This window comes from Hirundo rustica, chromosome 22 (assembly GCF_015227805.2).
Source record: "Hirundo rustica isolate bHirRus1 chromosome 22, bHirRus1.pri.v3, whole genome shotgun sequence".
Classification (NCBI taxonomy): domain Eukaryota; kingdom Metazoa; phylum Chordata; class Aves; order Passeriformes; family Hirundinidae; genus Hirundo; species Hirundo rustica.
In genome coordinates, this window is record NC_053471.1 from 3454289 (window position 1) to 3480582 (window position 26294).

Consider the following 26294-nt stretch of genomic DNA (forward strand, 5'->3'; position numbering starts at 1 on the left):
TGCAGGAAGCCAAACCTCCTCCCTCAAGGGATAATTTTGTTTCCATAGGTCTTGCAAAATATGTGAGGGACCTTCAGATGAACAACCCAAGACTGTATCTTGTTTGAGCTGAGGTAGTTACAAAAGCCTTTTGCAATAAGTAGATTTTTTACTTTTTTATGGTTAATTAGCGATCTCTCTTAGTATTTAGTCATTATGCTTATTCAGGAGAAGACAACTGTTTACACCCTGCTTTCTCACAGCAGGGCTTGTTTACTCAGGGTTCACATCTCCCAGGAAGCACCAGGAAGACATACCTGCTAACAAAGCATGGATGTTGAGGCCCCTGTCTTGGTCCACTGGGCTGCACACATCCATCATGTAGGCATGACTGGGATTGTCTGCTGAATCTGCACTGAAGTCCATGAGGACGACACCACAGACCGTAAGGATGATCCCCCATTTGTGGTTATTCTCAGTGTCAGACAAGGCACTCCCTATATCTTTGCCATTCAGCATAAGTGAGAGCCCAAGCAATGCTCCTGGGAACAAAACCAAAACAAAAGCAGTCACTGTTTGTATGAAAGCCTGCAGAGCTCCACACTCCAAAAGCATCATTCTACTGCACAGCCTTGCAGCAAGCACTATTGCTCTTGTTCATACCAATGCAGCCTGGGAAATTAACGTGGCTTACAGGATACACATAATCCTTTTCCACTATTCAAGCTTAACAAATGTCTAAAGTTTACTTTGGCCAAAACCATCCACATACTTGACCCTCAAAACATCTTTTCAGACTCTGAGAAGCTTTTATGTGTGGATCTCCAGCTGCTAAAGCATCAGCTCAGTGTCACTCACCATCTTCTTCAGACCCGCAACACCCAACACCTCCGGAGCATTTTGTTCAGTTTAGTGCCACAAGGGATGTCACAGGAGAGAGATGCACAACGTTTTTAAGTGTTAAGCCCATCATTTCTAAAAGACACACCTACTGCTAAAACCAGAATGAAAGGTCTTCTCCTCCCAAATCTTGAAGTGCATCTGTCACTCCAGGCTCCCAGCAAAGGCTGTAGCAAAAACCCTAGGAAAAAGGAATCACCAATGAACAGGATTCTTCTACAAGCCTGTCTCACAGAGAAGCTAAAACAGGCACCCACAGTGCAGTGACATCCCCAGTCAGCACTGGTCACCCAGGGGCACACAGCACACACTGCCTGGCATTGTCCAGGACAGGGACTGAGTAACATCATGTGCTGCTGCTCACCACAGGGCACTTCACTTCATCAGTAACACAGTTTGACACCAGGTGAACAGTCACAGTACAAGTTACACATTCTTAAGCACTCTGTTCCTTACAAGCTACTTCATTTATCCCATATTAGATGTGAGATCCCCTGCAGGATTAGCCTGGAAAACAGCAGGAAGCAAATATGCAAGTAGGAAAAGTGCCTGTATTGATCAGTGCCAGCCTGTTAGGAGGGGCCTATCTCTTCTTGTGAAGCACATGTTGTGAGTACAAGAACAGGCAGAACAAAATTTTCCAAGAGGTATCCATAGTAATGGATACACTCTCAGCCCTGCCTCTGTGCTAAGGCAAGTAATTCAATGCCTGTATCACCAGTGGTCGATGGTCTTTCATCATTAGAACGCCTCCTTTGTTTCAAGAAGTTAAACAGGAGAAGGCAATCCCACTCTGCTTTTTTTCACACACCTGGAAATCTATCTCTGTATGCTTTTTTTCATGGGGACATAAATGGATACACCGATCTTCTTACGCTTCTTTTTAAATACAAGAACAGACCAGCCAAAGCTTACCCTCACACAAATTTTAAGAGGTTGAGAAGCTATTAAAAGAACAGATCTTTTGAGCATGTTGGTCTTATTTCAGGCAGGGCACAGCAAGAATTATACTCCTATATGTCTAAAAATATGGTTGGTACTTCTTAACCTTGAGAGAATACACTCGTGAACAGCTGAGATATTGCAAACAAAAAAAAATTTAAAAATCCATAGTGGAAAAAATAAGAGGGAAGAAATAGCATCAAGAAAATTTACCTAATATAGGGCTGATGAACCACACCATCCCATACAGTTGGTCTGGAAGCCCCATCTGGAGCAGCACAGGGGTAACATAGGCTGTTTCCATGGCATAGCTGAATTCAAGCCCAAAGAGAATGCACCCGTTGAAAAGGAGTTCCAAGAAAGACCTCTGAGGCTGGAGATCCCCAAAGTCAACCCGATCAAGAGGACACGGAGTGTTTGGCGGCGGCGGCGGCGAAGGCCGGATGTGTTTTCTCCTTTTCGGGTGTCTCTTGAAGTTGTTGGCCCGGTGACTTATGTGCCGTGTGGGCAGTCCAGAGTAGCCTGGAACTGGGGACCTCCAGACTTCCTGGGAAGCCACACCTGACAAGAGCGCAGCATCGCTGACGGGGCTTGGTGCAGATGGTGGAATCATCACGGGTAGGGGTCTAGAAAACAAAGAGCTCAGAACAAAATGGTTGAGGTAAGAAAAACTTTGCTCAATTTTTTTTACTGAAGTTCAAGTCATTTTTCAACATTTCACATATGAAGTGTGGCTTTTGGGTCAGTTACAATCTCTTTCCATCTCTTGACGGAAGACGTTTGTGTTTTATGGGCACACCTCTGCAGCTTTGTACAAATGAGACACCAGAGATACTGTCTAGGTTACCTGGGTATTTGGCCACTGTCACAGGGGATTAAGATTGAAATATTTAAAACAATTAATAGACACAAATGTCACACTTCCCAGAAGTTTCCAGTGGGTCAGTAAATGGTTTACATTTATGTAGAATTCACTTGAGTTAAACTCACTCAAGCTAAAAAAACAAATCACAATCTCAGTCTGTGTTTAAAATAACGCAAAGTTGTGGCCTGGCAGCAGATTCCAGACCCCTGCTGCAACATGAAATCACTTTGGCAAAAAATCCTTTTCCTACTGATCCTACCGCTCCTGCTGCCTGTGCTGAGGCCAAGGCTTAATGCAACACCTTTTTCTCAATGACCAAGTTTGGTTTTATTCCTATTTCCATTCCTCAATTCAGCAAAGGTATCTCCACTGCAAGGACGGGGTCTGATCCTTAGGAACTGAATCATGAGAAGAAGACACATACCCCACAAGCCACCTTCAGAACTGCTTCTCCTCTTTCAGTGCTTAATGGTACCCAAGTGCTGAATAGGCTCCTTGGATCTTATCAGAATCACTCCCGTAGCCAAAGCGTGCAGAGTGTGGTGGGTAAAACAGCCAAACCGTTTCCAAAATAGCACATCAGATAGATGCCAAGAGATCTGCTGCATAAAGGAACCACATGTGATTTCTTGATTCTTTTTGCCAGAAATGGAAACAGCTCATGAGTGAAGCCTGACCTTTTCTTTATGCCTCCTTGCCCACAGACCAAAGCTGCTGCTGCATGAGAACACCTCCACATCACCTCATCCCTCTTCAGAAAACCCTCACAACTGCACATTAGCGAGCAAAACAAGTCTCTTACTTTTTTGATTACTGTTTCCCTGGGGGAAAAACTCCCAGATCTTCTACTCTTCGGCTGTACAGCACTCCCCTAAATCTCATGTTTTCTGCTTCTTCATCTGGTGCATTTCATACACTGGTCTTTCTTCCTGTAGCCCTTAGTCTTCACAAAGCCACGATTTATTGCATATCCCCAGCAATTACCAAAAGCAGAACACCATAAGCCCATGTTTACACTAACCCAAGCATTGTGAAGGGTGGTGGATGGTGCCTACACAAGCCAACCCCCAGCTCCATGCAGGGATCCAGAGACACTGCACAATACAAAACTGACTGCCAGGCACCTCACAGAAGATTGCAGCTGGAGTAACTTGAGTGCATTTGGGGGCCAAGGAGGATAAGGAAGGATGAGAGTGAGAAGACATCTATTGAAATATTGCTAACACTGTATCAAGGGTTTCCTTAAGACTTACTTCTCCTCAGACCAAAGTGTACAACATGCAAGAGAGAAGAACAGTCAATTCATAATTCCAGCTGCACACCGTGACAACCCCACCTCACACAGCACCAACAGCAAGCTGCATCTTGCTGGGAAGACTCATTAGCCACAAAGTCCCATAGAAGGACCAGCAGAAAGAGAAGTGTATGGAGACTTTGTGAAGATGTCTGAACCAGTGTTCACCTTGACACTGTTTCTGCAAATTACTCAAAACTTCTTATGACCCATGTCTCTCACAAGCAGAGTACTTACTTTGCCTAGTACCTTTATCCAGGACAAAGTGATTTCCTCACAATGAGAATTTGTTAAAAATGAGGAGATACCTGAAAGAAGACAGAATGAAAACCCAATCAGATTCATGACAGTTGCTCTAACGACCCTTTCACAGTCATGACGAAGAAGAGGAGCTAGCAGCCTCCTTCACTACTATTGCACCTTGTCATTTGCACAGAGGGTGTTATCTCCTTATCTTCATCTTAGTTTCATTTCATATCACATCCTCTTTATCTTCCTGCTCTTCACTGTATATTGCAAAGTGATTGCATTCCAAGTCATAAGTGGCAACGTTTTAGTGATATAAGGAAAGAACCCCTATGCACGGCTCAAAAATACACGTGGTGACCTGCAATTACGTGAAATGAAAGGCTGTTATTGACAGCATGTCACCCGTCCAGCAGAAAATCAGTGTAAAACTAATAACTGAGTCTATATCCTTAATCCCCCATTTTCCTCACCTTACTGGTTGTTCACAAGAAGACATCTCAAACCTGCCCTCGGGTAAAGCTACATGGTGATTACAACAGCGGCAAGGCAGGAAACCTCTCCCTCAGTGTGGCTGCTAGCCCTCAGTGGCAATAGTTATTTGGGATTTCTGGCACCCGCCGCCTGTTATACCGACAACTGCACATCACAATGCGGAAGGCGATGCTGGCTCTGCCGGCTGCTATCCGCACAAACGTGTGTGCACAGGCAATGTGCTTGGCAGGCAGGGTCGCCCGCTCTCACCGACAGGCCGAAAAGAATTCTTTACTTTTCTGGCAAAATCTGGATACATTTTTTCTGCGTCGGGTACCGAGGGCTCCAAAAACCCCATAGTCATCGGCGCCGCGGGGGAAGGCCGGCCCTGACCCTGGTGCTGACCCGGCGGCCGCCTGCCCATCCTTTGTGCGAGCCGGGCAGGAGCCGCGCCGGCAGCGCCGCCGCCACCGCCCCGGGGCGGCCCCTCACGGCCCCGGGCCTCGCCTCCGCCCCGGCCACCGGCGCGCAGCGACCCCCGCGCCCCCGGCCCGGCCTCTGCTCCCGCCCCGCCGCCTCAGCTCAGCTCAGCTCAGCTCAGCTCAGCTCACCTGCCCGGCCCGGCCCGGCCCGCACTGCGCCGCTCCGTGACGCCGCCCGCCCCGCCCCGCCCCGCCATTCGCCGCCGGCAGCGGCAGCGGCCGCCCCCGCCCGAGCCGCGGGAGGGTCCCGGGCCCGCGCTGCCCCCGCACCGGCACCGCCCCCGCACCGGCACCGCCTCCCCGGAGAGCCCCGGGGCTGCGGCGGCGGCGGGACGAGCCGGCTTGGAGAAGTCGCTCCCTCTTTCCGGCCGTACCCACCGCGGTGCGGCAGCGCTCGCTGCAGCCACCCCCGCCCCGGACAGATGCTGCTGCCGAGCCCTCATTCCCAAATTGGCACCGATGAGGCGGATCGTGATAATAAGATTTTTAGCGGGTGCAGGGATATTTTTTTGATAGGCCTGTAGAGCGGATGCCATAGAACATGCTGCACTTCTCTATTTAACAATCTTCCCCTTCCTAGGCTAAAGAAATAAGGCGATTTTATTTTATAGTGCCATATTTTGGGCTTGTGTTTCAAATTTCCTCATGGTTTGCAAACGAGGATGCAATTATATAGTGGAATCTGCTCTACTTTTTAAAATAAAACTTAGAATTTAGAGCCTTAAACATTAGCATTCTTAATTTTATCTTCAGAGGTTACAATAACTGCAAGAATACCCTAGTATTTAGGTCTTGTAGAATTTATTGTATCAGGAAGATGGCACATAAATCACTAATCATAGTAGGAATAAAAGGAATTGTGCCATTTGTCTGTAGAAAACCAGCTCTAGGGTGTGATCACATTTGGAAAAGACGCTAAAGAGCACTGCCTGAAGCAAGAAGGGTTCAGCTAGGGGACAAGCTCATATAAAGCCTGACAAGAAACTGAGCAGTTGGGATAATCTTGCAGCACACAAGGACAGGCACAAGAGATCACTGCGCATTATTAATGCCACAGATTTCCTAAAACCTGATCTGTGTTGTTCAACTTTTTTACATCAGTTTGGCCATGATATTGGTCAAACTGATTTCATCAGTGTTTATGTATTAAAACAGCAGTGTAAGGGACCTGTGTACAACACTTAGGGTTATTGACTCACAGCATGACAATCACAGGGCAGAAAGGGGTTTGTACTTGTCTAAATGAAAAGTGGGACTGGGTTCCTCACCTATCCTCAAAAGTTCTTCCTCAAAAACCACAACCCAAACAGCATTTCTGCAGTCCCAGCAGAACTCTTCACCGCTTTCTAAAACAGGGCTCTCTGTAAGCACCTTGTTCCTGAGATTACCCTAAGGTATCTGCCTGATTGTGGCAGATTAGGTGAAACTGAGCAAGAAACTTGCCATGCGCCAGCATTGTTGCATTGTTGTTGTCAGCAATTTGATTCCATGCACCTTTTCATCTCCTTCTCCTCTGTCAAAATGCTCGTGTAAGATAAACTAAATAGAGATGAGAGTGAATCCAATGTCATAGCTGTCATATTTGAGTAATGGAATAATCTCAAAAATTTACACCAATTTTCCCCAAACATGTGTTCCATGCCAGACACCATTGCAGGCTTCTATTGAGGATGCTCCATTTTGACATAAATTCTGTCCCCAATCCTCCTGGCAGATTTGAAGCTATTTTGGTACTAGGATGTCCCTCACCTGTCTGTGCTCAGCTTTTCCTTTTGCCTCCCCAAATATGAAGCTTCGGGGTCTCCAACCAGCCTTGCCACTTCTCAGTGCTGATCCACATGGCTGTGGCCACAACAGGATGCTGTGTCTGCACCCAGGTCTCATCCACAATATCCACTACTCCACTTGCTGCCTATTGAGAGAACAAACTGGTTTTAGAAGCCACATGCATGACAAACCAATTAAAATCATTACAGTTGCTCTGGAAGAAAACAATCACGTTCTCATTCAAAATCACAGGTTGACAGCATCCCTTTTATTTACCTGCCTCCAGTGTCACAGCCACTGGAAAGATCCTTCACGCTCTGAGCAGAAAAGGTGAGAAACAAAAAGAAAAAAAAATAAAATAAAAAAAGAAGATTTGAAACCCTAAGGATGAATGACAGGAACAGAAGCAGGTCCAGTCAGGTGGCACAGCTGGTACAAGAACATGAGCAGGCAGGTCTGCTGCGGAACGATCAGACAGGTGGGGCAAGAGACAGCAGTGCTGGGAGGAGCCATTGCCATCAGAAGTAGTTGTAGGAACACCAGCTACTTCTCACCCAGCTTCTGGTGCTCAGGGACAGCCACATGGGCTGGGACTGTGGCTGTCACACGCCTGCTGTTGTTAACTGTCACCCTTGCAGTGACCACAACTAAGAATGCAGCACAAGAACCCCTGCTCCCACCAGCCTCAGTCCAACAACCACCCATGAGCTACAACTCTGCAAACACTGGGAAAATGAAAACCGTACCTATGAGTCCCATTCCTTGTTATCAAAGATGAGTTTTTGTTCCACCTGGGCGTGGAGAGTGGGTTATATCATTAATGCTGGCAGGCAGTCATGGCCATTTTATACAATGATTTTTCCTTGTAAACGTATTTGACACATTAAACTCATGTTTATTCCATGGTCAGTTAAATAAAATTGTCTGCTCAAAACTTACACAGATTAACTCTTACACCATTTAGCACAGTTTGTCCACTTGGGGACATTGGGACAAGTAACTCTAATCCTTCCCAGGGTAACAACAAAGGAGAGAACAAAAGCAATTCCTGCTGTGCATGCATTTATTAGCATCCTTTGGGCTTTAGACAAAACAGAAACCACAAATCTCCTCTCCTCTGTGAGCTTGCACATAAATTGCCGTTGAAGTGTAAAGTTGCTCTTTTACTTTGTACTAGCTTAACCCAACAGTGTTCAAAAGAGCAGGTTTTGGTGGTGAATACCTACTGCTATGAATCTGCACCATTCCTTCCTAATTTCTCTGGGTGCGAGATGGTTTGCATTCACTAAACACTTTCGTTAAGTCCTTCCACAAAGCAGCTTCTGACAGCATATTCATCTCTGCTCATTTACAGCTTGATGTTAGGCTCGCTGTTTCATTTGCCAGCAGGCCTCATTATTTGCTTTCCTCTGTTTCTTGGAAACCTCTCTTACTATCCCCATAATCCTTTCCTCTGAAGCAGACATTAGCTCCAGTCCAGTGAAATTCTGTACAAGACACCAACAGAGAGTATGTTGTTCTTCTCCCTGTTGAAGAGCAGGGTTTCAGTTCTGTGGTGTTGGGTGTTTCTTTTTCTCCTTTTGCCTTTAAATTAATTTAAAATATCTTTCAATTTGGTTCAGTGGATCCATGATGTCATTCTGTGATCAACCTGGAACTGGCAGCTTCTTCTCCAAATATGACTTGATGCTTTGAGGGGGAGAGATACAAAGTCTATAGCAAACAGACTTACCATGGAAGTTTGGTGCTTGGGGACTGCTGCTTCAGAACACCCAAAGGTCACATGAATGTTGGAGGAAAGCATCAAAACTTACTTAAAATTAGTTCAGCTAATGACCAAAATTGCTAGAGTTAGAATCATGGAATATCTCAAGCTGGAAGTGACCTATAATGATGATCAAGTCCAACTTCCTGCTCATCACAGGTCCACCTAAAACTAAACCTTATAACAAGAGATTCCTTGAGCTCTGACAAGCTTGACTTTCCTGGGGAGCCTGTTCTGGTGACTGACCATCCTCTCAGTGACAAACCTTCTCCTAATGTCCAATCTGAACTTCATTCCATGACCTCGTGTCCTGTTGTTGGTTACCACTGGAGTTACATAGAGGAATACAGGTGTTCATCATACAGGCTGACACATCCTCTAAATCCCAACTGTACCTGCTCCTTCCACAGTCCACTTTTCCAGATCATTTCTAGAGCCAGTCCAAGCTTGCTTTCTTCCCTTGAACTCTCCCTGTACATCTATTCCAGGCAGAGGAGAGTTTTGTTAAATCCAAATGAAACTCTGCTTTCCATTTATGCTACCAGTTGAAGAACAAAATTTATGTTTCTATAAATGCTCAGTCATGCCAATAAGGTCTATAGCCTATAGTATTGAACACAGTGCAAATACAGAGTAGGACAGAAAAACAGAAGCAAGTTCAAACAAGGTGAGGAGCATCTCAATTATATGTTCTTAATGCTTATATGGTAAGATGAGCTTACCACGTAAATTACACCGCCCCAGCATCCCTTACCTGCCAACTGAGTAGGCGTAAAGAAGTTGGTGGGCAGCTAATACAATGTAAGAACATAAAGAAACCTTGTATGTGCCAGTCTGCACACCACCTCCATATCTGGCCCTCAGCACATTGTCATATGACTTTAATAGCCCAGATAAATCAGTTCCTGAACCAAACTCCTACACTGGCTATATTAATGGATGCAAATTAAGCATTTAAAAAGACACTTGAATTTTTACTTCGAAAAAGGAAAAACACAACCAAAAAGCCCATACCTAAAGCACCACCAGAAATAAGAATCAGCATTTTACTGCAGAATGAAAAGCAACGCTAACAGCACTGATCTATTCACATTAAAATTGAGTTGTCAATTATTGAGAAAATAAATTCAACATAAAGAGTTACTATAGAATATATGAACATCACTCTTTAATATTCAGGAAAAAATTCATTAATGCCACCTAAACCATTCAAGTGTTGTGCATTGACAGTCAAACAGTTTTTCTTCCAGTGATTTGTACTTGATTTGACTCCTGTTTCAGCTTAGACATTTCCACAACAGCAGCACATATACGTTCACTCCTTTGCTGCCTGGAGCTTTCTGCAGACTGCTCAACAAACTCTTCTATTTACTTCTGCAGAACAAACTAGTGCTGCCCTCAGAATAATATGAGGACGTTTATCCAGCTCCTGCTCTCACTGACCACCCCTTCAATGGCTGTTCTCTCACCGACAATGAAAACCCAACACCATTCAGAGAATTAGTCACTAGAGGGCACTTAGAGAATCCAGAAGACTGAGAATGAGCTTGGGATCAGAAGGCCACGACAGTTTAAAGAGTCCAAATGATGAGATTTGCATTTACTTCCTAAGCAAAATCCTGTGACCAATATTTTAAGATACAAAACTGGGAAAATATATTTCTGATTATAACCTTTATTATATTTTGTCTTTCCATCAACTGAATGAAAGAAGTCTGGGTAAAAACTCTCCTCTGAGGCAACACACAGACTAGGCTACATTGGCCATGCACTTCTAGACAAACGTTGAATGAAAGTGTTAATTGCTGCCATGTAAGATGCAAATCATGTGAGGTATTGGCTGTTTCTGCTGGGTGCAGCTTTGGGGAAAGAGGTGCAGGAAAAAAACCACAAACCAATGTGGCAAATTCACTGAAATACAGCATTTTATTTCACTGCAGTGCCTCAAATTGACTATGCATTTCACAAGAGACAAGAATGTGATTATGCCCCAGAGGCCCTGCAGATTTTATTCTATATGTGACAAATATAGAAAGGTGACAAGTGCAATGCCAGGAAGGCAGGAGCAAGAATCTGGGTGGTGGAACTTGCAGTCACCCAGAGCAGGCACAGGTTGTACATACTTGAGCTCTAAACTTAATTCTCACTTAAAGACAGAGCATAAATAAAGGCTACTCTCATCCCTGCCGTGTTACCTGATCAGCTTCTTTGTTTCTTGTATTAATTGTAAGCTGCAGCTTTCAGCCCAGTACATCCTGTCTTTTGTAAGATTAAAATTTTCTTGGCTACCAAGAGCCTTTTTTCTGTACATTTCTGATCATCTGCTGGAGAAAAAAGCGGAATTTGTGACCAGTGAGTTCTGCAAAACCTCCATCATTGCTTTTGTGACGGCCATGTGCAGGGCAGCCCAAGGAAGGGTTGGGCCACTGCTGTACCAAGGGCTGACAGGAAGAAGTGGTGAGGTGAGCACAGGTCACAGCAGCTGGCCATGAGCGAGGGTGGTGAACAGTGACCCTGACAGGTCTGCCACACACTGCCAAACCATTGCTGCACTGGGCTCTGTTCTCTAGCAGAGAGAGAACAGGGGCTTGGGCTGGCTTAGAGCCCAGAGAGAGATGGGGCACTCAGAGCTCACAAAAAATTAGCAGAATAGCACTGAGTGGCACTTGGTGGACACAGCAGGAAGAAGGAAGGAGTGCCTGCCTCTTGCTAAGTGTTCATTAAAACTCTGATTTATAAATTGGCTCTGTACCTTGTCTAAATTGACTTTGGAAGCCTACGGGAAATACTGCCCCACTTCCCTGTGTTTGCCACAGGGGAAATGAGAAACCACTGGCTCCCTGGGGCTAATTACTTTCTTCAAAACCCAGCATTGCTCTGTTTCTGACTCAGCGCAGCATTCAATTTTCTGCTGAGATTGTATCTATATCGCATTACAGGATGAGTTGCAATAGCACCTGATGTTAATTGCAGTGCACAGACTGCTCCCTTCTCTCCTTTACACCAGTTATCAAGAAAAACCGGAAAGTCCACTTCTGCTGGTTTTAATTTAGCCTCTTCCACCCATACAGAGTGCCTGTCAGACAGGAGAGGCAGGGGCTGTCATTCTCTTTCTGCCTGAAAATATCTAACAACAAGGTAGAGACTAGCTGGATGTCTATATGTAGACGTCTACATTCCACCCCAAACAATCAGATACCTTATGGAGATATTGGGATGCATGACAGCCACTCAATGTAAACAGATACAGACAGGTACCATGATATTCCTGGATTGCCCCAAAAGCAGACAGCCTTCCTTGCCTCTTGCATCCACTGAAAGCAGAGAAAAGGACAGAGATGAAGTTACAGAAAAAGGACATCCCTAGGCTGCTCTCGAAGCTTGTCAGTGTCTTTCAGGGCCTAAGCCTGCCTAAAACACCAAACACACCAGAATCCAAACCACAAAGACAAGCAGGGGCATTGTGACTGGACAAGGGTATATGGCTCCACAAATTGCCCTGTGGGAACTAAATCTGAGAACATTTGTTGGGTCATGAGTAAAATTTACCTTTTCCTGGAGCACAGTGAAAGAGATGAGGGGGTTTAACATCTTATTATTTTGTTTCCCTCCTAAATGTCCACCTGACAGTGGCATTCTAGCACTCACCATGTATCATATAAATGTTTGTTTCTGACAAGTTATTTGCTAGCCTGTCATTTGCCAGCCAAACATTTCCCACTCCCCTTCTGCCAGCAGCAACCAGGATTTCTGTCATTTTCAAGTGTTAACCAGCATTGGCAGCTGCCACTTGCTTGGCATCAGATGAACATAGAAGAATGATAGGGATTTGTAACATGTGCCACACTTTGAGTGCACATTGAATGAACAGCATTAGAAGAAAATTAGAAGAAAATTAATTAATTGGTCTACTGGAAAGCAATGCCTCTGGGACTAGCACTGGGGGCTTTGGATATTTTTGAGTGAGATCCTTCAAGCCCAGCCTCCCACTCAAACAACAGGAGGGCAGGCACAGTAGATCAGACAGCAGCGCTGTTTCCAACAGTGCGCAGTGATTGCTGCTGCTCACAAATCTGCCTTTTACTCCTACTGGTGTAAATAACCTGTTCACCTTGGTGTGCAATTTGTTGAGTGTTTTCAGCTGAGTCAAAGTGCTGTAAGCATCTCCTCTCTTCTGATTTCTTTACCCTTTAGTTAAAGGCCCTTTCCCTATTCAGCAACCCATTGTTTTCTACTCTACAAAATCTCTCTGACTAGACTCCAACTTGCCACATAATGTTTCCAACGTGGAGCTGCTCTGGGATTTGCCTTCATTCTCTTAGGACAGAGGAGGTAAAAAAAGGGGAGGGGGGGAATAAAAGAGAGAGAGAGGAACAGAACATTCTGTCAAATAAACATTTGCTAATGCTCTTGAGCAAGAGAAATAGAACAGGTAGCAAACAGATTAACTATCTGCTACAGCAAATAAACAGCAGCAAAGGTGCCCTGGACACTCTTTGGATGGTATTTCTTCATTGAGCCTGATACTCTGATATCTCCAACAAGAGCCTCTATATACAAAACTGGAGGTCAGACCTCAAAATAATATCATTAATCTCCTGCCTGGAATCATAAAAACAGGCAATAAGGTACCGAAGGAAGCAGTAGACATGCACAGGTCTCTGAAATTATGTGTTAATCAAACAGGAAGAGAGAACATGGATGGAAGATGCTTTTACTCTATGAGAGCTCAGTCCATGGCAGCATTGGTCCCTTGCAGCCATAAGGATGAGAACCCATCTAACGAATCCCTTCTTAAAGACAGTAGGGACAGAGATAGATCACATCCACTCCACACCAAGCCAAGTTACCATCTCTTGCAAAGTCAAGAAAATCTCCTTCTGAAGTGTTATGGTAAGAGAGGACAGGGTAACCTCAAGCCAATTCCTCCAAACAGATCATATTCCCTTGGCTCTCATTTTCACACTGGCCAAGAGGCTGACAACCTTCCTATGCACAAGGAGCAAATGCTTCCAAACTCCCACACCTGTTTATTTTAATTAAAAATCCAAGTGCACCAGGAGACTTGCCTAAGTGATCGGGTTACATGGAGGCAATAAAATGGGAGAACTTTTTGATGAAAGATAAAGTGAACATCCCAAGATACTAGAATATAGGCTTGTTTAAACTGCAAGTATCAAGTAGATGTCTTCACTGAGAGTTCCAGAGATCAGATTTCACAGCTGAAGGACAGAGATGAAAATTAGTATATTTATACAAGTAGACTTTTGTCACTATTTTGTCTCTGGGCAAATTGGATAGGAGATAAACAGGTTTGATAGAATTGTCTTGCTGTAACTTTTGCACAACTTCGCAAGAAACCCATTTGCCTAAAGAGAAACGTTGCCACCAAATCTAGTCCATGAACCACAGTCAGGCCATACCTTTTACTTTCCATGGATCATACTAAAAATAAAGCCTAGAGAGCCCATTCTCAGATACAGGAGCACACAGTCAACATAATATTGGTCCTGGGAACTTTTCTTCTCTTTTCCTCCCCATTTTCCTCAACAGAGGAGATGACCAGGGTTAGTCTCTCCCTCAGCTTTAAAGCATACTGGACAACACTGAGTCTGGATCTCTCCTCAGAATTTCCCTTGTGCATTTCAAGAGGGCAGAAACATGTAGACACTGTGGACAGGTGTGGTTTTTACCATGATCAATTTTGTCGCTAAAACTGTGTACTGGTAGCTCTGTATAGGAAGTGGGATCTAGAATTCTGATGTGCTTTTATTACGTGTGTCACTCCAGAACTGCCAAACTGGACAGCTGGCAAAGCCAAATGTCCCATCAATATTCTCTGAAAACAGATGCATTTTAGATTGCCTCTACTTGTCACACCAAATGGATCTTCACTAAGACAATCATTATCTTTGTTACTCTTCTCCAAAATGGAATTTGCTTCCATTTGCAATTCCGTATTAACCCACCAGCATTGGACACCCCTTCATGGATACTTACAGATGCAACACACCCAGCTGGAAAGAAAGGGATTATTATGTGTTTGTTACCTCAGCCACTGCTACAAGCTCCTGATGGGAGACTACACAGAAAGGATGAGTTGGGAAGGGAGGCTCTATTTAACAGGCTGTCCACAGTCATTATGTCTCCTCAAAAACCCCAACTGTCACTCTCTTCTGTGACAGAAGTCATGGATGTCATGTCCTCTAAAGCTTAAGTCAGAACAGCTGCTTCTCTCTTTGTTTTGCACAGAGTGCACCTGGGTAGCAACACACACATTACATAATAGTAAGTCAGAAACTGAAAGGAGCCGGATTGCTAAACCCTTCTATGCGGATGAGATTTTTTTATTTCCATCACCTGATAATTTAATTGCTCAATTAACTCTTCCTGAATGCCTTGTCTGTGGAAGATGAATGTTCCCTTGCAGGTCATGGTAAACCAGATGGGAGGCAAGTGAGCAATGCAAAGGTAAATGATTCCTCTACAGCAAACCAAGCATCATCCAATTGTATTTTGTCTCCTGCTCTGCTCCTTGCTCCTCATGTTTTAGGGACAGAACAGGCACCAGACAAATAAAAGACCATAAAACTCTGGTAAAAAGCAGTATCGTAGGTCTCACCAACATGGTTTAAATCCAAAACTTTCTTATCCAATTCAAACCTATCTTGGATTTCTTTTTGCATTTCTGAAACTCCATAATATGCCTAATTTAGGTAGCAGGGTAATCTCCTCCTTGAGGAGGACTTTGAAACATCTGCTGCATCACTGAATATTATACTCTTGTTTTTCTTTACTCAAGAGGCCAGTGAAAAGGATGCCACTAAAGTGGCACTTTTTGACCATCCTGGGGCAGAGTGGGGCTGACTGAGGGCCTGTGGATGTAATTCTTGTCCATCAGCAGACCATATCTCAGAGGGCTTTAGTTCCAATGAACATGCCTGTAACCATTATTGCAGCAAACTACACATAATTTAATCATTCCTTCTTTCATAAATAGAGCAGGCAAGTTCATAAACCTTTGTCTCTAGTGTTCATGTCAAAACCTGAGTGCTCCTGTAAAATTTATGAAATCATGTTAGGTTATTTATTTATATTTCTCATTTATAAGTTAGTGGGGGAAAAAATTCTATTAAAAATAATTTAAAATTGCTTAGGGATATAGGAGAGTCTCTATCACCAGAGACTTTCACTATTGTCTGCCAGGATGCTTGAGAACATTTTAATGTTATTAGATCCTGCCTTGGGCCAAGGAGATAACACAGAGGAACTCCGTGACCTTGTAAGATCTTTCCTAGCTATTCCTGGAACCACTGGCATGGAAAAGCAGCAAACTAAAACTTAGTAAAAGAGACACTTCTGGTCTATGTTCTTTGGAAGAAGAAGACAAAAAAAGAAAAGAAAGGCAAAGAGGCTGGAAAAGTCTTCATCTAACAAAGTAATGAAAGAGAGAAGAGTATACAATTGAAATCAGTGAGTACTAAAGGCAAAAACATCCTCTGCTACATGATCCCTACTTAAGGTCTTCTCATGAACGTCATCATTAAATCCCTACCCATATTATAATTTTAAACAGCTCCTTCAACCTCCATTTGTGAGCTTCCCCCTGGTAGTGCTCTTTTCTATCCTCATGAGAGCTCACATTAAGTCATTCCACAACAAGCCTTACCTAAATTCCTCCCTGAAGCCACCTCTAAAACATGTAGGGGTGAAACAGAATTTACTTGGCAGATTACTGACCCCCTTTTGCTCATATTTAGGATGCAGTGTCTCCTGAATTCTTGGTCATTAGAAATCATCAGCCTGTTGATTCTACAAGTACTCACCATGCTAGAAAATCCTGTTTCTGTCTCATGCCATGCAAAGCCTGACTAGATGTTACTTTGACCTGAAAAACAAGAAACTAAGTAGGTTTGTAGCCAAACCTTGAGCTGCTGACTATATCTATGTCAGGAAAAGGTGCAGCTTTAGCAAGGACAAATTATATTTAGAACATGTCTTTTCTTAGACAGATCCTTTAAATCAGGGCAGTTCAAAAGAGGTGAATTTAATTAGAAAACATTTATCCCAAATGTCGTAATGACAATCTTGGAAATTCAAGATTAATGAAAGCCAGAAAGAAGCTAAAAATAGCAGCAACTATACGTAACCAGCTTGGGAAACAGATAACAGAAGTAAGAGGAGGAACTGGAAACCCAAACCAAAACAATACCCCACCTTTCAGCAGACAATCAGAAGGGTACATTAGTGTAAAAAGAAATGCATCAATCTATGAAAACATCTGCAATAATCAGATTGTCCATTATGAGATTCATAGGGTAAAATCTCCCAACAGTAGTACAGAAAAGGTAGGTATTTCTCATAGAAATTATTTCTTTTTTAGAATGCAGGATATGATGTATATCATGTATCATAGCTTAAGACAATCTCAGAGTGACATTTAAAAAGTAGTACTCAATGTGGGATATTATTGAATCAGCATCCTGGAGCCCTATGAAGATGTCTGAAGATCTCATTGCCAATGCTCATTTTCTGCAAGCCATTGAAAAATAAGGAAGCTTCAGGTCAGAGAGAAAAAATAATCTTTAGAAGTACAAACAGGACAATCCAGGACTAAGACCTCTCTCAAGTATTTGGAGACAATAGCCAAGAGATAGCAAAAATAAGTCTGCACTATGGAAAATGTATTAAAAAACAGGAATAAGTTTAAATGTTCATTAAGAAATTTAGAGACTTTGCAAGGAGAGACACAAAAAAATATTACTTATTGCTTCTGACTAGAGCTTCTCCGCTAGTAAAAAAAATATTGTGACATCAACAGAGACAGAACTCCAAGTAAAAGCAATTTTACTTTCAAAATGTTTGGATTAAGGAAATGCAATTGTAGCTTAATTTGTTTGGGATACCATCAGAAAACTGCCTTTAAGATGATAAATTTGCGTTTTCACTCCACCTAACTTACGGAAAAATCTGCAGAACATTTCAGTATGAAGATATAAGATTCTGCAAGAACTTGATGATTGTTACTTTACATATGAAAAGTGTTTTATTCCATTCTTTGAGATTTTATCATGTAAATCATGCAGAAATGGGTGACTGAACCTTCCAAAAGACTTAACGTAACTTTTACTATGTTTGCTTAAGCAAATACTCTGATACCTGTCACCAGTTCAAATTTAATCTTGTCTCAAGGCTAGAAAACAGGTCACAGTAAGTTATGTTTGCTTTTTTGTTGTGAAACTTCAATGCATCTTCATATCAAAGACACATGAAATAATTTCTAGGCCAGCTGATTTCACAGGTACCTCTTGACTGCTACAGGATTCTAAAATATTTGCCTTTTTTTGAAGAATGCAAGCACTGGAGGATAATTTGGTCCTTTAATTGTTACATTACCTAGGGACAATTTCTCTAAATGAGCCTGAAAGAAGTGCCAAGTTTTAATTTCACTATTACATGCAAACCTGAACCAGAGCTTCACAGAAAGCCCCACAGTTCTAGTGTTTGAGGTCTACAAGCACAGTAGGTTTTATTTTGTGTCGGAAGCTCATCAGTTTTCAAGCACATTTCCACATTTATAAAGCAGTTGTGCAAACCCAACACAAATGAATAGGTGGAAAGCCATGGGAAACCAGAGCACTAACAATTACCTGCAATTGAATAATGTTTCTCAGAGAGACAAGCACAGAAGCAATTGCAAAAGATCTCTGAGATCATCAAACCCAACCTACGACCCAACACCACCTTGCCACCCTGACCATGGCACTGAGTGCTCATCCAGTCTCTCCTTAAACACCTCCAGGGACGGTGACTCCAGCACCTCCCTGGGCAGCTCATTCCCACACCTGACCACCCTTTGGGAAGAACTTCTTCATACGTGACCACCCTTTGTGAAAATCTTCTTCCTCATGTCCAGCCTAAACCTCCCCTGGCGCAGCTGAAGGCTGCGTCCTCTCGTCCTGGTGCTGCTCCCTGGGAGCAGAGCCCGACCCGGCTGCACCCTCCTGTCAGGGGGTTGTGAGAGTGATGAGGTCTCTCCTGAGCCTCCTCTTCTCCGGGATAAACATCCCCAGCTCCCTCAGCTGCTCCTCACAGCACTTGTGCCCCAGCCCCTTCCCAAGCCTTGCTGCCCTTCTCTGGGCACGCTCCAGCACTTGAACATCTGCCCTGAACCGTGGCCCCACGACCGGACACAGCACAGCAGCGGCCGCGGCAGCGCCGAGCACGGGGCACTTCCCTGCTCCCGCTGGCCGCGCTACCCCTGGCACCAGAGGCTGCGGAGAGGCAGGCGGCCGCTTTGGGAGCCGTGTGCCGGCCGTGAGCTTTCCCCGCGGCCTGCAGCGGCCACCCTGCCCTGCTGCCGGCCCGGGGTGACTCAGGCGGAGCGGCGCTGCCAGCCCGGCCCTCCCGGTTCCGCGGCCCGGTGAGTCAGGCCCGCACCCCCCGGGCACCCCCCGCGGGCCCGGGACGTGCTGCTCCACAGACCTCCCCTTGCTTTTAATGCAATCTCCTGCCCAGAGCGCCTCGGGAAAACCTCCCTTTCGGCATTAACAACGAAGAATTCGTTAACAAACCAGAGCGAGGAAGCGTTTTAACAATATCTTCTAGCCTGGATCCGGAAGAGCGGAGTGCATCTGCTGACTAACAGTGGGGATGGGGTGGGAAGGCAGCTGGCCTCTCTGCGAGGGAGGAGAGCTCCTCGGTGATGCTCTGGGCAGTACAGGAAAAGCTGTCATCTGCACCAGCAGCGCCTTGCCTCTCAGGGATCTAACACCCACTGCTTCCACAGCTCCTTTCCCCCCCTGGCTAAAATGCATCTTTAATATAATGAGCCTGGAACACTAAAGAGGAATTAAACTGCAGCTACAGCTCTCCGTTTGGCTAAAAGTGTTAAATGCCAATGGTAAAAAATTGTAATATTTGTGTAACCTTAGACCCCAAATATAGAAAGCCATTTTTAAGTAACTTTCTGTGAAAAGTGAATGAAAATGGGCCTGGTGTGCTCTTTCCCAAGATCCACAGACTGTCCAGAGAGCAGAATGCAGTTTTTGTAAAAAAAAAAAACCACCAGGACTCACACATGTTCACAGGTTCGTTGTGAACCTCAGCCCTTTGCTAGCAGAGGAGAGTAGAAGTGCAGCCTCCCAGGGAAAGGCATGAATGTGGACAGGATGGGACACAGCCACTCCAACACTGATTGAATTTCCTGAATAAACTTTTGGAGAGTGAAGGATTTCCTCTTGGGGAGAAGGGGCACAGGGCTATCTGCTTCTACTTCTTATAAACAGGTTTCTTTTATTCTTCAGGAAAATACAGCAAGTGAAATACTTACACGATGAAGATTCATGGATCTGTGCAGGTTCTGGGGTCAGAGGCATGCAGACATTGAGGAGCAGAACCTCACAAAGCTATCAACAACTGCAAAAAAAGTTAATTTTGTTTCAATTATCTTCTGTAAGGGCAGACATGACCAGCCAAGACTGCACCATCTTATCTACCCGCTTATGATCAAAATTTTTTTGTCAGCTGCTATTCAAGTGCTCCACAAGTCTTCAAACACCATCCACCCTTCACCTCATGCCTCAATTACATGCATCCTCACCACAAAACAGAGTGACTCAAAGTCTGCCCACACAGATCGTGGCCTAGACAGCTGCTGATCAGGATGTGGAGGATTCAGCCACATCCTGAACATGGAAGAAGCCACAAAGTAGGACAGACAGGATGGCACTGACAGGCATGTGAGTCAGAACACAAGGGAGAAATGAAGATACTGTTGACAGCATGATGAGCCTGGAGGCAACAGGGAGCCTAATTTCTAGACACATACAGAATGGTGAATCAAGACAAAACCCCTCTGCAGCAGATGCTGTAACACTCTCTCAGGACATGTTCCTGAGCACAGAGTCTCACTGGGAGGTATTTTTATCCCTGTCAGGACCTGTGTGAACAGCTCTTTATTAAAGACAGGAGAGAAGGCTTCAGAGAATCTTTTGTGATTATTAGTTATGTTAGAACAGACTGGACCTTTGTCTCTCTGTTAACTTTTTGAGTCAACTCCATGGGTCACCAGCCCGAAAACCCAACATGAAATGCAGTCTGGTGTTTTGTTAATAATATACTCTGTGTTTGTTCATGTTCTTTAATCACATGGGTTTTGCCCTGTGGAACATCCTGTCTCTCTGGCCTAAGCCAGTTCAGAAGTAAAGATGCTTTGGACTGAATCCAGACAACACATACATTTTTGTCTTACTCGGGAAACCCTATGTCAATTAAAAACCATTCAGCAGAGTTTATATTACTGTATTTGCCTGAAGAATAAAAGGAACAGGTTTATAAGACATGGAAACAGACAGCCCTGTGCCCTCCCTCCTCCAAGAGGAAACTTCACTCTCCAAAACCAAAAAGCTAACATACCAATAAATTTATTAAAATTAACTGCTCATAACAAGTTATTCATCTTTTGCTACTGCTATGTTTTTAATATATCAGCAAAAGTGGTAACTGCTTATTTTTCTGTATTTCCATACTCAGGTCACAGCATTAATATTTCATACTAAAGTGCTTGGTTTGTCTGGTTTTGTACAGAAGGTTTGGGGGGTTTGAGCATGTTGAATTAATCTCTAAAACTTGTATTGTGTTTCTACTTCCAAGTATTAGCTAAACCACCAAATATGGCTCCAAATCACTGCCACTGTTGAGCAGAACATATTATACATAAACTTACCACTAAACTTCTAACACCTCAGATCCCCAGATAACTGACAGAACCTCTGGGTTCTACCACTGCTGCCTCCTGAACTATGCAAACTGGGCAATGTGCACAATGCCCACTGGAGAATTGTCCCAGTGCAGCAAATCCTCCTTCAAGTTCCATCTGACTCATGCTTTCACAAGTTGGATAACAGGTTTTTATTCAGCCACGTTGATTTCCTCCATGCCACCCAGAGTTTACAGAGCACCTCGGTGCTTCACCTTCTGCCCTATTTGTAATATCCTACGGATAAACTACTGAAACTGTGTCAGCACTCTCAGGGGGACAGGATCCACAGAAGACAAAATCAAACCAACCAGCACAACAACAAAAAAGCCCCTTAAGACTTCTAGATCCCAAAAATACAAATAAACTGTGTAACTCAAAAGCTATACTAATGTGGAGTTGTATTTTATAATAAGAACAAGCAAATAAATGTATTGCAGAGATGCTGTTTCAAACCAAGTGCACATATTATTTGTAACAAAGAAATATTGTAATGTAAAGGAACCAGAAGTGGCAATAAGTGTTTTACATCGACATTTTAGTCTGAAGAGACCTATTCTGAAAATAAGCAGATGAATTAACCAATAATTAGCAAAATCACAGCAAAACAATTTATCCATTCCAAGTTCCCCACAGAGTGTTTGATTCCTGCCTCACAGGTAATATTCAAGTTAGTACTCACTGTGGAACAGGTACAAGTGTGCCCTTACTATTAACTCTCACATTGGATATTAGCCATAAAATGGCATAGCTACTTATTGCTAGAGATCCACTATTAAATGGGATTTGTGGGTTTAATCTTTCATCATAAAATAGATTAAATCTGCACCTTCATAGAAGTATGAGTGTATAGTCCTAATAAGAGACTATTTGTCCTACACAAAAATAATCAAATATTTGATTACTGGGTTTCTAAGCAACATTTTTTGTTTTTCTGGTGGGAGACAATATTTCTTACGCATATTTTAAAAAGCTAATGCTAATTAACACACACTGCATATCCAGTAAGAATGCTGGTCAAATGCTGGAGCAATAATGAGAAGGGATCTGCTGACTGCAGTTGTTGCCATCAACTTTATATGGAAACAACACAGATATTTTATATATCCCAAAATTCTGCACTTGGGATGAACCTAGATCAAAATATCTTATTTGGAGCCAAATGAATGTGAATGAATGTCATTCAAAGTGACACAACTGGATGTGACCCTGAGACAAACTCTTGTTACTTCTTGTGTGTGTGTTTGCAAACTGAACTCATGAAGCACGTGAACCACAAGTTATTTCTAATTTTATGTTCTGTTTTTTGCTAGAGAGTGAGAGGCATGTACTAAGAGTGGGCATCTCTCCTGACTGCCTAATTTTGTCCTGCTAATGCTACACTTGTGTCACTTTGATTTTGCAATCTGACTTCTACTCAGTCTGTCCTTGCAGGAAAAGGATGCTCTCTTGACCAAGGAGGAAATATTGAGTACACACAATGCAGCTGCTTATGCTGCCATTTTCATAAAAAACAGAGTCTGCTGGTTCATCAGAGAAAGCAGCTCTGGGAGTAGCTGACTTAGTGGAACCCAAGTTTAAATGGATTTTGCGGCTCCTGCCTGATCTACAGTTCTCTGTAAATAAAACTCTTCTATGTCAATAAAACTCTCCTCCACCTCCTGTCACAGCAGACTCCTGTGTAATAGCAGCAGCTACCACACCTGTGCAGAAACCAGCTGAAAAAAAGAGTGGAGAGACAAACTTGACAAAGTTTGATTCAGAGCATTCTTGCACAACAGCTCCCTGCCTTCCAAAATGTACATGAAAATAAGAATATTTAAGGCTACATTTCTTCTTAATTTGCCAGAAATTTTCATAGATGGGATTGTACTCATCCTCACCAAATACTCAAACACCGATCTAAAAGGCAGTTTTGAGGAACAAGAAACACAAAATTCTGGCACTCAAATATCTTACTTTGTCATTAACCGTATTTTCCCAAGAAATGTTCTTACCACAGGAATTGAATAGAACTATTTCATCTTAATTGTTAAATATTAGGTAAATGTTAGGACATACAGAAATGTTAAAGAGGTGGTCTGGTAACTCAGGACTTTTTATGCAAAGGAATACTGTTCACTGAGGAAAAATATTGACTTTACACAGCCTGACTTCTCCTTTCTAGTAAAAATCTTCTCCTGTTAACAAGAGAAAAATGAAACTAGCATCCCCTTCTTTTCTCCCTTGCTATCCTATAATTTCATTTCATGAAAATTCAGGTAGCATGGACACGTATGTACACCTTTGGAGAGTAAAAGACCAGTATAAAGCCCACTCCCAAAACTCAGGGTATCTCTCAAAGTAACAGTTATGGACCTGGCAGTCTGTGTCTGGTTTTAAGACCTGTTAGATCCATTGTGATAGATCCTGTGTGACTGCAGCTGCTGTGAAAATTTCATCACAGTAAAACCAACTGAAGAAATAACAGCACAATACTCTTGTCCATAAGGCATTTTTTTAGGCTTGCATAAACCTCCTGTAGCGTGTTTAAATTACTATTCTTCTTTACAACTGTGGGAGACAGAACAAAGAAATGGCTTTGTTCAGAGTTCCACAAAGAGCAGAGCAGAGCTCCTCAGGGCAGCAGAGAGCAGCTGTTTCTGGAGAGAAGCTGGATATACACAGATGGCTGAATAGCTGAAGACTGGGGAAAAAGGCAAGAGTAAAAAATTAACCTGAAATTTCTGTGTTTGTACATCCCCTCTGTCCTCTCCAGGAGAAGAGTGCAGGAGAGGACAGGCCCTCTGCCATTTCCTTCCCACCTCTACACACTTCTGTGATCCAAATCCCCCTTCCCTGTAGCAACTCTGTGCAAGGTTCTTGTGCAGGTAAGACATTTATCTGCCTCTTGTCCTGCCTCAGTGTTTTGAGATTCCAAAAGGGATCTGCACCTTCACTTGAAAAGCTACACACACGTCAAACCTCTACAGAGCTGACTCTTTTGAGTAACAAAACTTGTCAGACAGGTGGATCTTGAAAGAGAAAATCATTAGAATTTAAATCTGGAGAAGACCAATGGAGTACTCTGCTGTGATCTGACACCACAGATACCTGAAGTCACTTCTGGGGGCAAAGAGCAAGTGTGACTTGGATAAAATCCTCAGGAAGAAACGCAGACAGTATGGATAAATTTCAAATGACTGTACAATCACCTCACAGTAAGATGTACTAGTGACAAATCATCCTCATTTTTCCAATATCTTGCCTTTAGAAATAGTGAATTAAATGCTTTTCTTCAAGAAAAGGCTTTTTGTTCATCTATATCTGTATCTATATCTATCTATACCATCTAGTCTATCTCAGATCCTGACAGTTTCCAAGTAGTTTTTTAATGCTATAGTGTATCAAAAAAAAAAAGCACCTGGAGTCAGTCCGACAAACCTCCTTATTTAGAGAAGCAAAACATTATTTAAAAAACCAAACAAACAGCTTTAAAACTTTCATACTTGAGATAGAGCTAAACAAGTAATTGCCTGTGTTTTATTTCAAGTCTGAATACTTAGGGTTGGATGGACTCCAGACAGCCCAAGTGAATTTAAACAGGCCAGAAGAATCATAAATTTTGCTTCTATAAAAAAAGAAACGTGTTTTGCTTGCCAACAGGACACCAAGAAACCTTCCCACGAGGGAAGGAGATGAACAATAGTTTTTAAGCCTCCCATTTGCACAGTCTTCCGTTATATTTTGAGAAGTTAAAATAATCTTCTGGCGAAGGAAGTCTAAAGCAGAGAGGATATCTCCCCGAAGGAATCAGGGAAAGAGCAAAACCACGGAACATGACTTGCAGTGCTGAACACACAGCAGGGTCACACACATAGACAATGCCACACCGCACTCAGGTGACCCCTGGCATGAACAGCAAAGAGCCTGCTTCCCCAAGGACTCAAAAGGATGAGACTTTTTCACTGTCTGCATGTGAGATGACTCCTCTTCTACACTGTAGCCTCTAAAGCCAATCTGCTTGCTTCTTTTTCTTTTTCTTTTTTTTTGTTTTCCCTGACTTTGTAAGCACTCCCAGTTTAGAGATAGTTACCCAAAAATAGAGCAATCAGGCAGGGAAGATTGTAAGGTGCAGTATTTAGGCAATGATTGGCAATACCAACTTTCCCCACAATCCTTCATCCACACAAGCAAAGGCAAGATAGTGTTTCCATGCCCAGTCCTGATCAACACTGCACTTCAGCAATTAATCACCTTGCTACAGAGGAGAAAAAACACACAGGAGGGGCTTTGTCCTGTCTGTGCTTTCAGCAAGGCCAGCCTTAGGCTGTAACATTACCTGCTTAATATTGGACATCTCAAATGGTTCAGCTGTTTAGACTCCTTTTCTCGTTAAACGACATTGTGGTCCATTTTAAGCCACAGAGGAGAACAGGTGTTATGGTTTCTATACATTGTAATAGTTGTGCACAGCCCACTTTAAAATACCAAAAGAAAACCCTCACTGAGTTACAATCCAACAAGTCCAGCTCTTGAAGTCCATCCTCATTCCACAAAACAGAGGATGTGAGAACTGTGACAGATCTAAAATTTTAAGAAATCCCCAAGACGACTCCTAGGAAGCTTGTAGGTGCCCATCTGGCAAAGAACTAATCTAATCTGTTTAAAGCATTTCAGTTATCAGTCTGCTCTAAAATAAAAAAAGCACACAATAGAGAGCAGGCCAGCAGATTTATCAGATAGGCAGAGCTACCATTAAAACAAATCTATTTCCAGGCTGTCCCTTTCTACTTGCAAAGTTTATTTTCTATGTGTGCAGAAGAAAGGCAGGACAAAAA

The 26294-nt window shown here is 43.2% G+C and overlaps 1 protein-coding gene across 7 annotated transcripts in view; it reads right to left on the minus strand.

The window, feature by feature from the left end:
- Positions 1-26294, minus strand: part of SLC45A1 (solute carrier family 45 member 1) — an 81328-nt gene that overhangs the window by 7856 nt on the left and 47178 nt on the right. For 2 of the 7 annotated variants that reach the window (XM_058423312.1, XM_058423313.1), the window contains 8 exons: positions 20047-20132; positions 6932-7094; positions 4401-4587; positions 4218-4288; positions 3111-3288; positions 2035-2447; positions 968-1060; positions 297-521 (listed from right to left, as the gene is read on the minus strand). In XM_058423312.1, coding sequence (XP_058279295.1) covers positions 297-521; positions 968-1060; positions 2035-2434 — 718 coding nt within the window. In that variant the 5' untranslated portion in view covers positions 2435-2447; positions 3111-3288; positions 4218-4288; ... (1 more) ...; positions 6932-7094; positions 20047-20132. Of the gene's footprint in view, positions 1-296; positions 522-967; positions 1061-2034; positions 2463-3110; positions 3289-4217; positions 4289-4400; positions 4588-4699; positions 4782-5311; positions 5357-6931; positions 7095-19288; positions 19364-20046; positions 20133-26294 lie in introns of those variants that run through there. The other 5 variants (XM_058423316.1, XM_058423314.1, XM_040084413.2 and 2 more) reach the window with 5 other exon arrangements.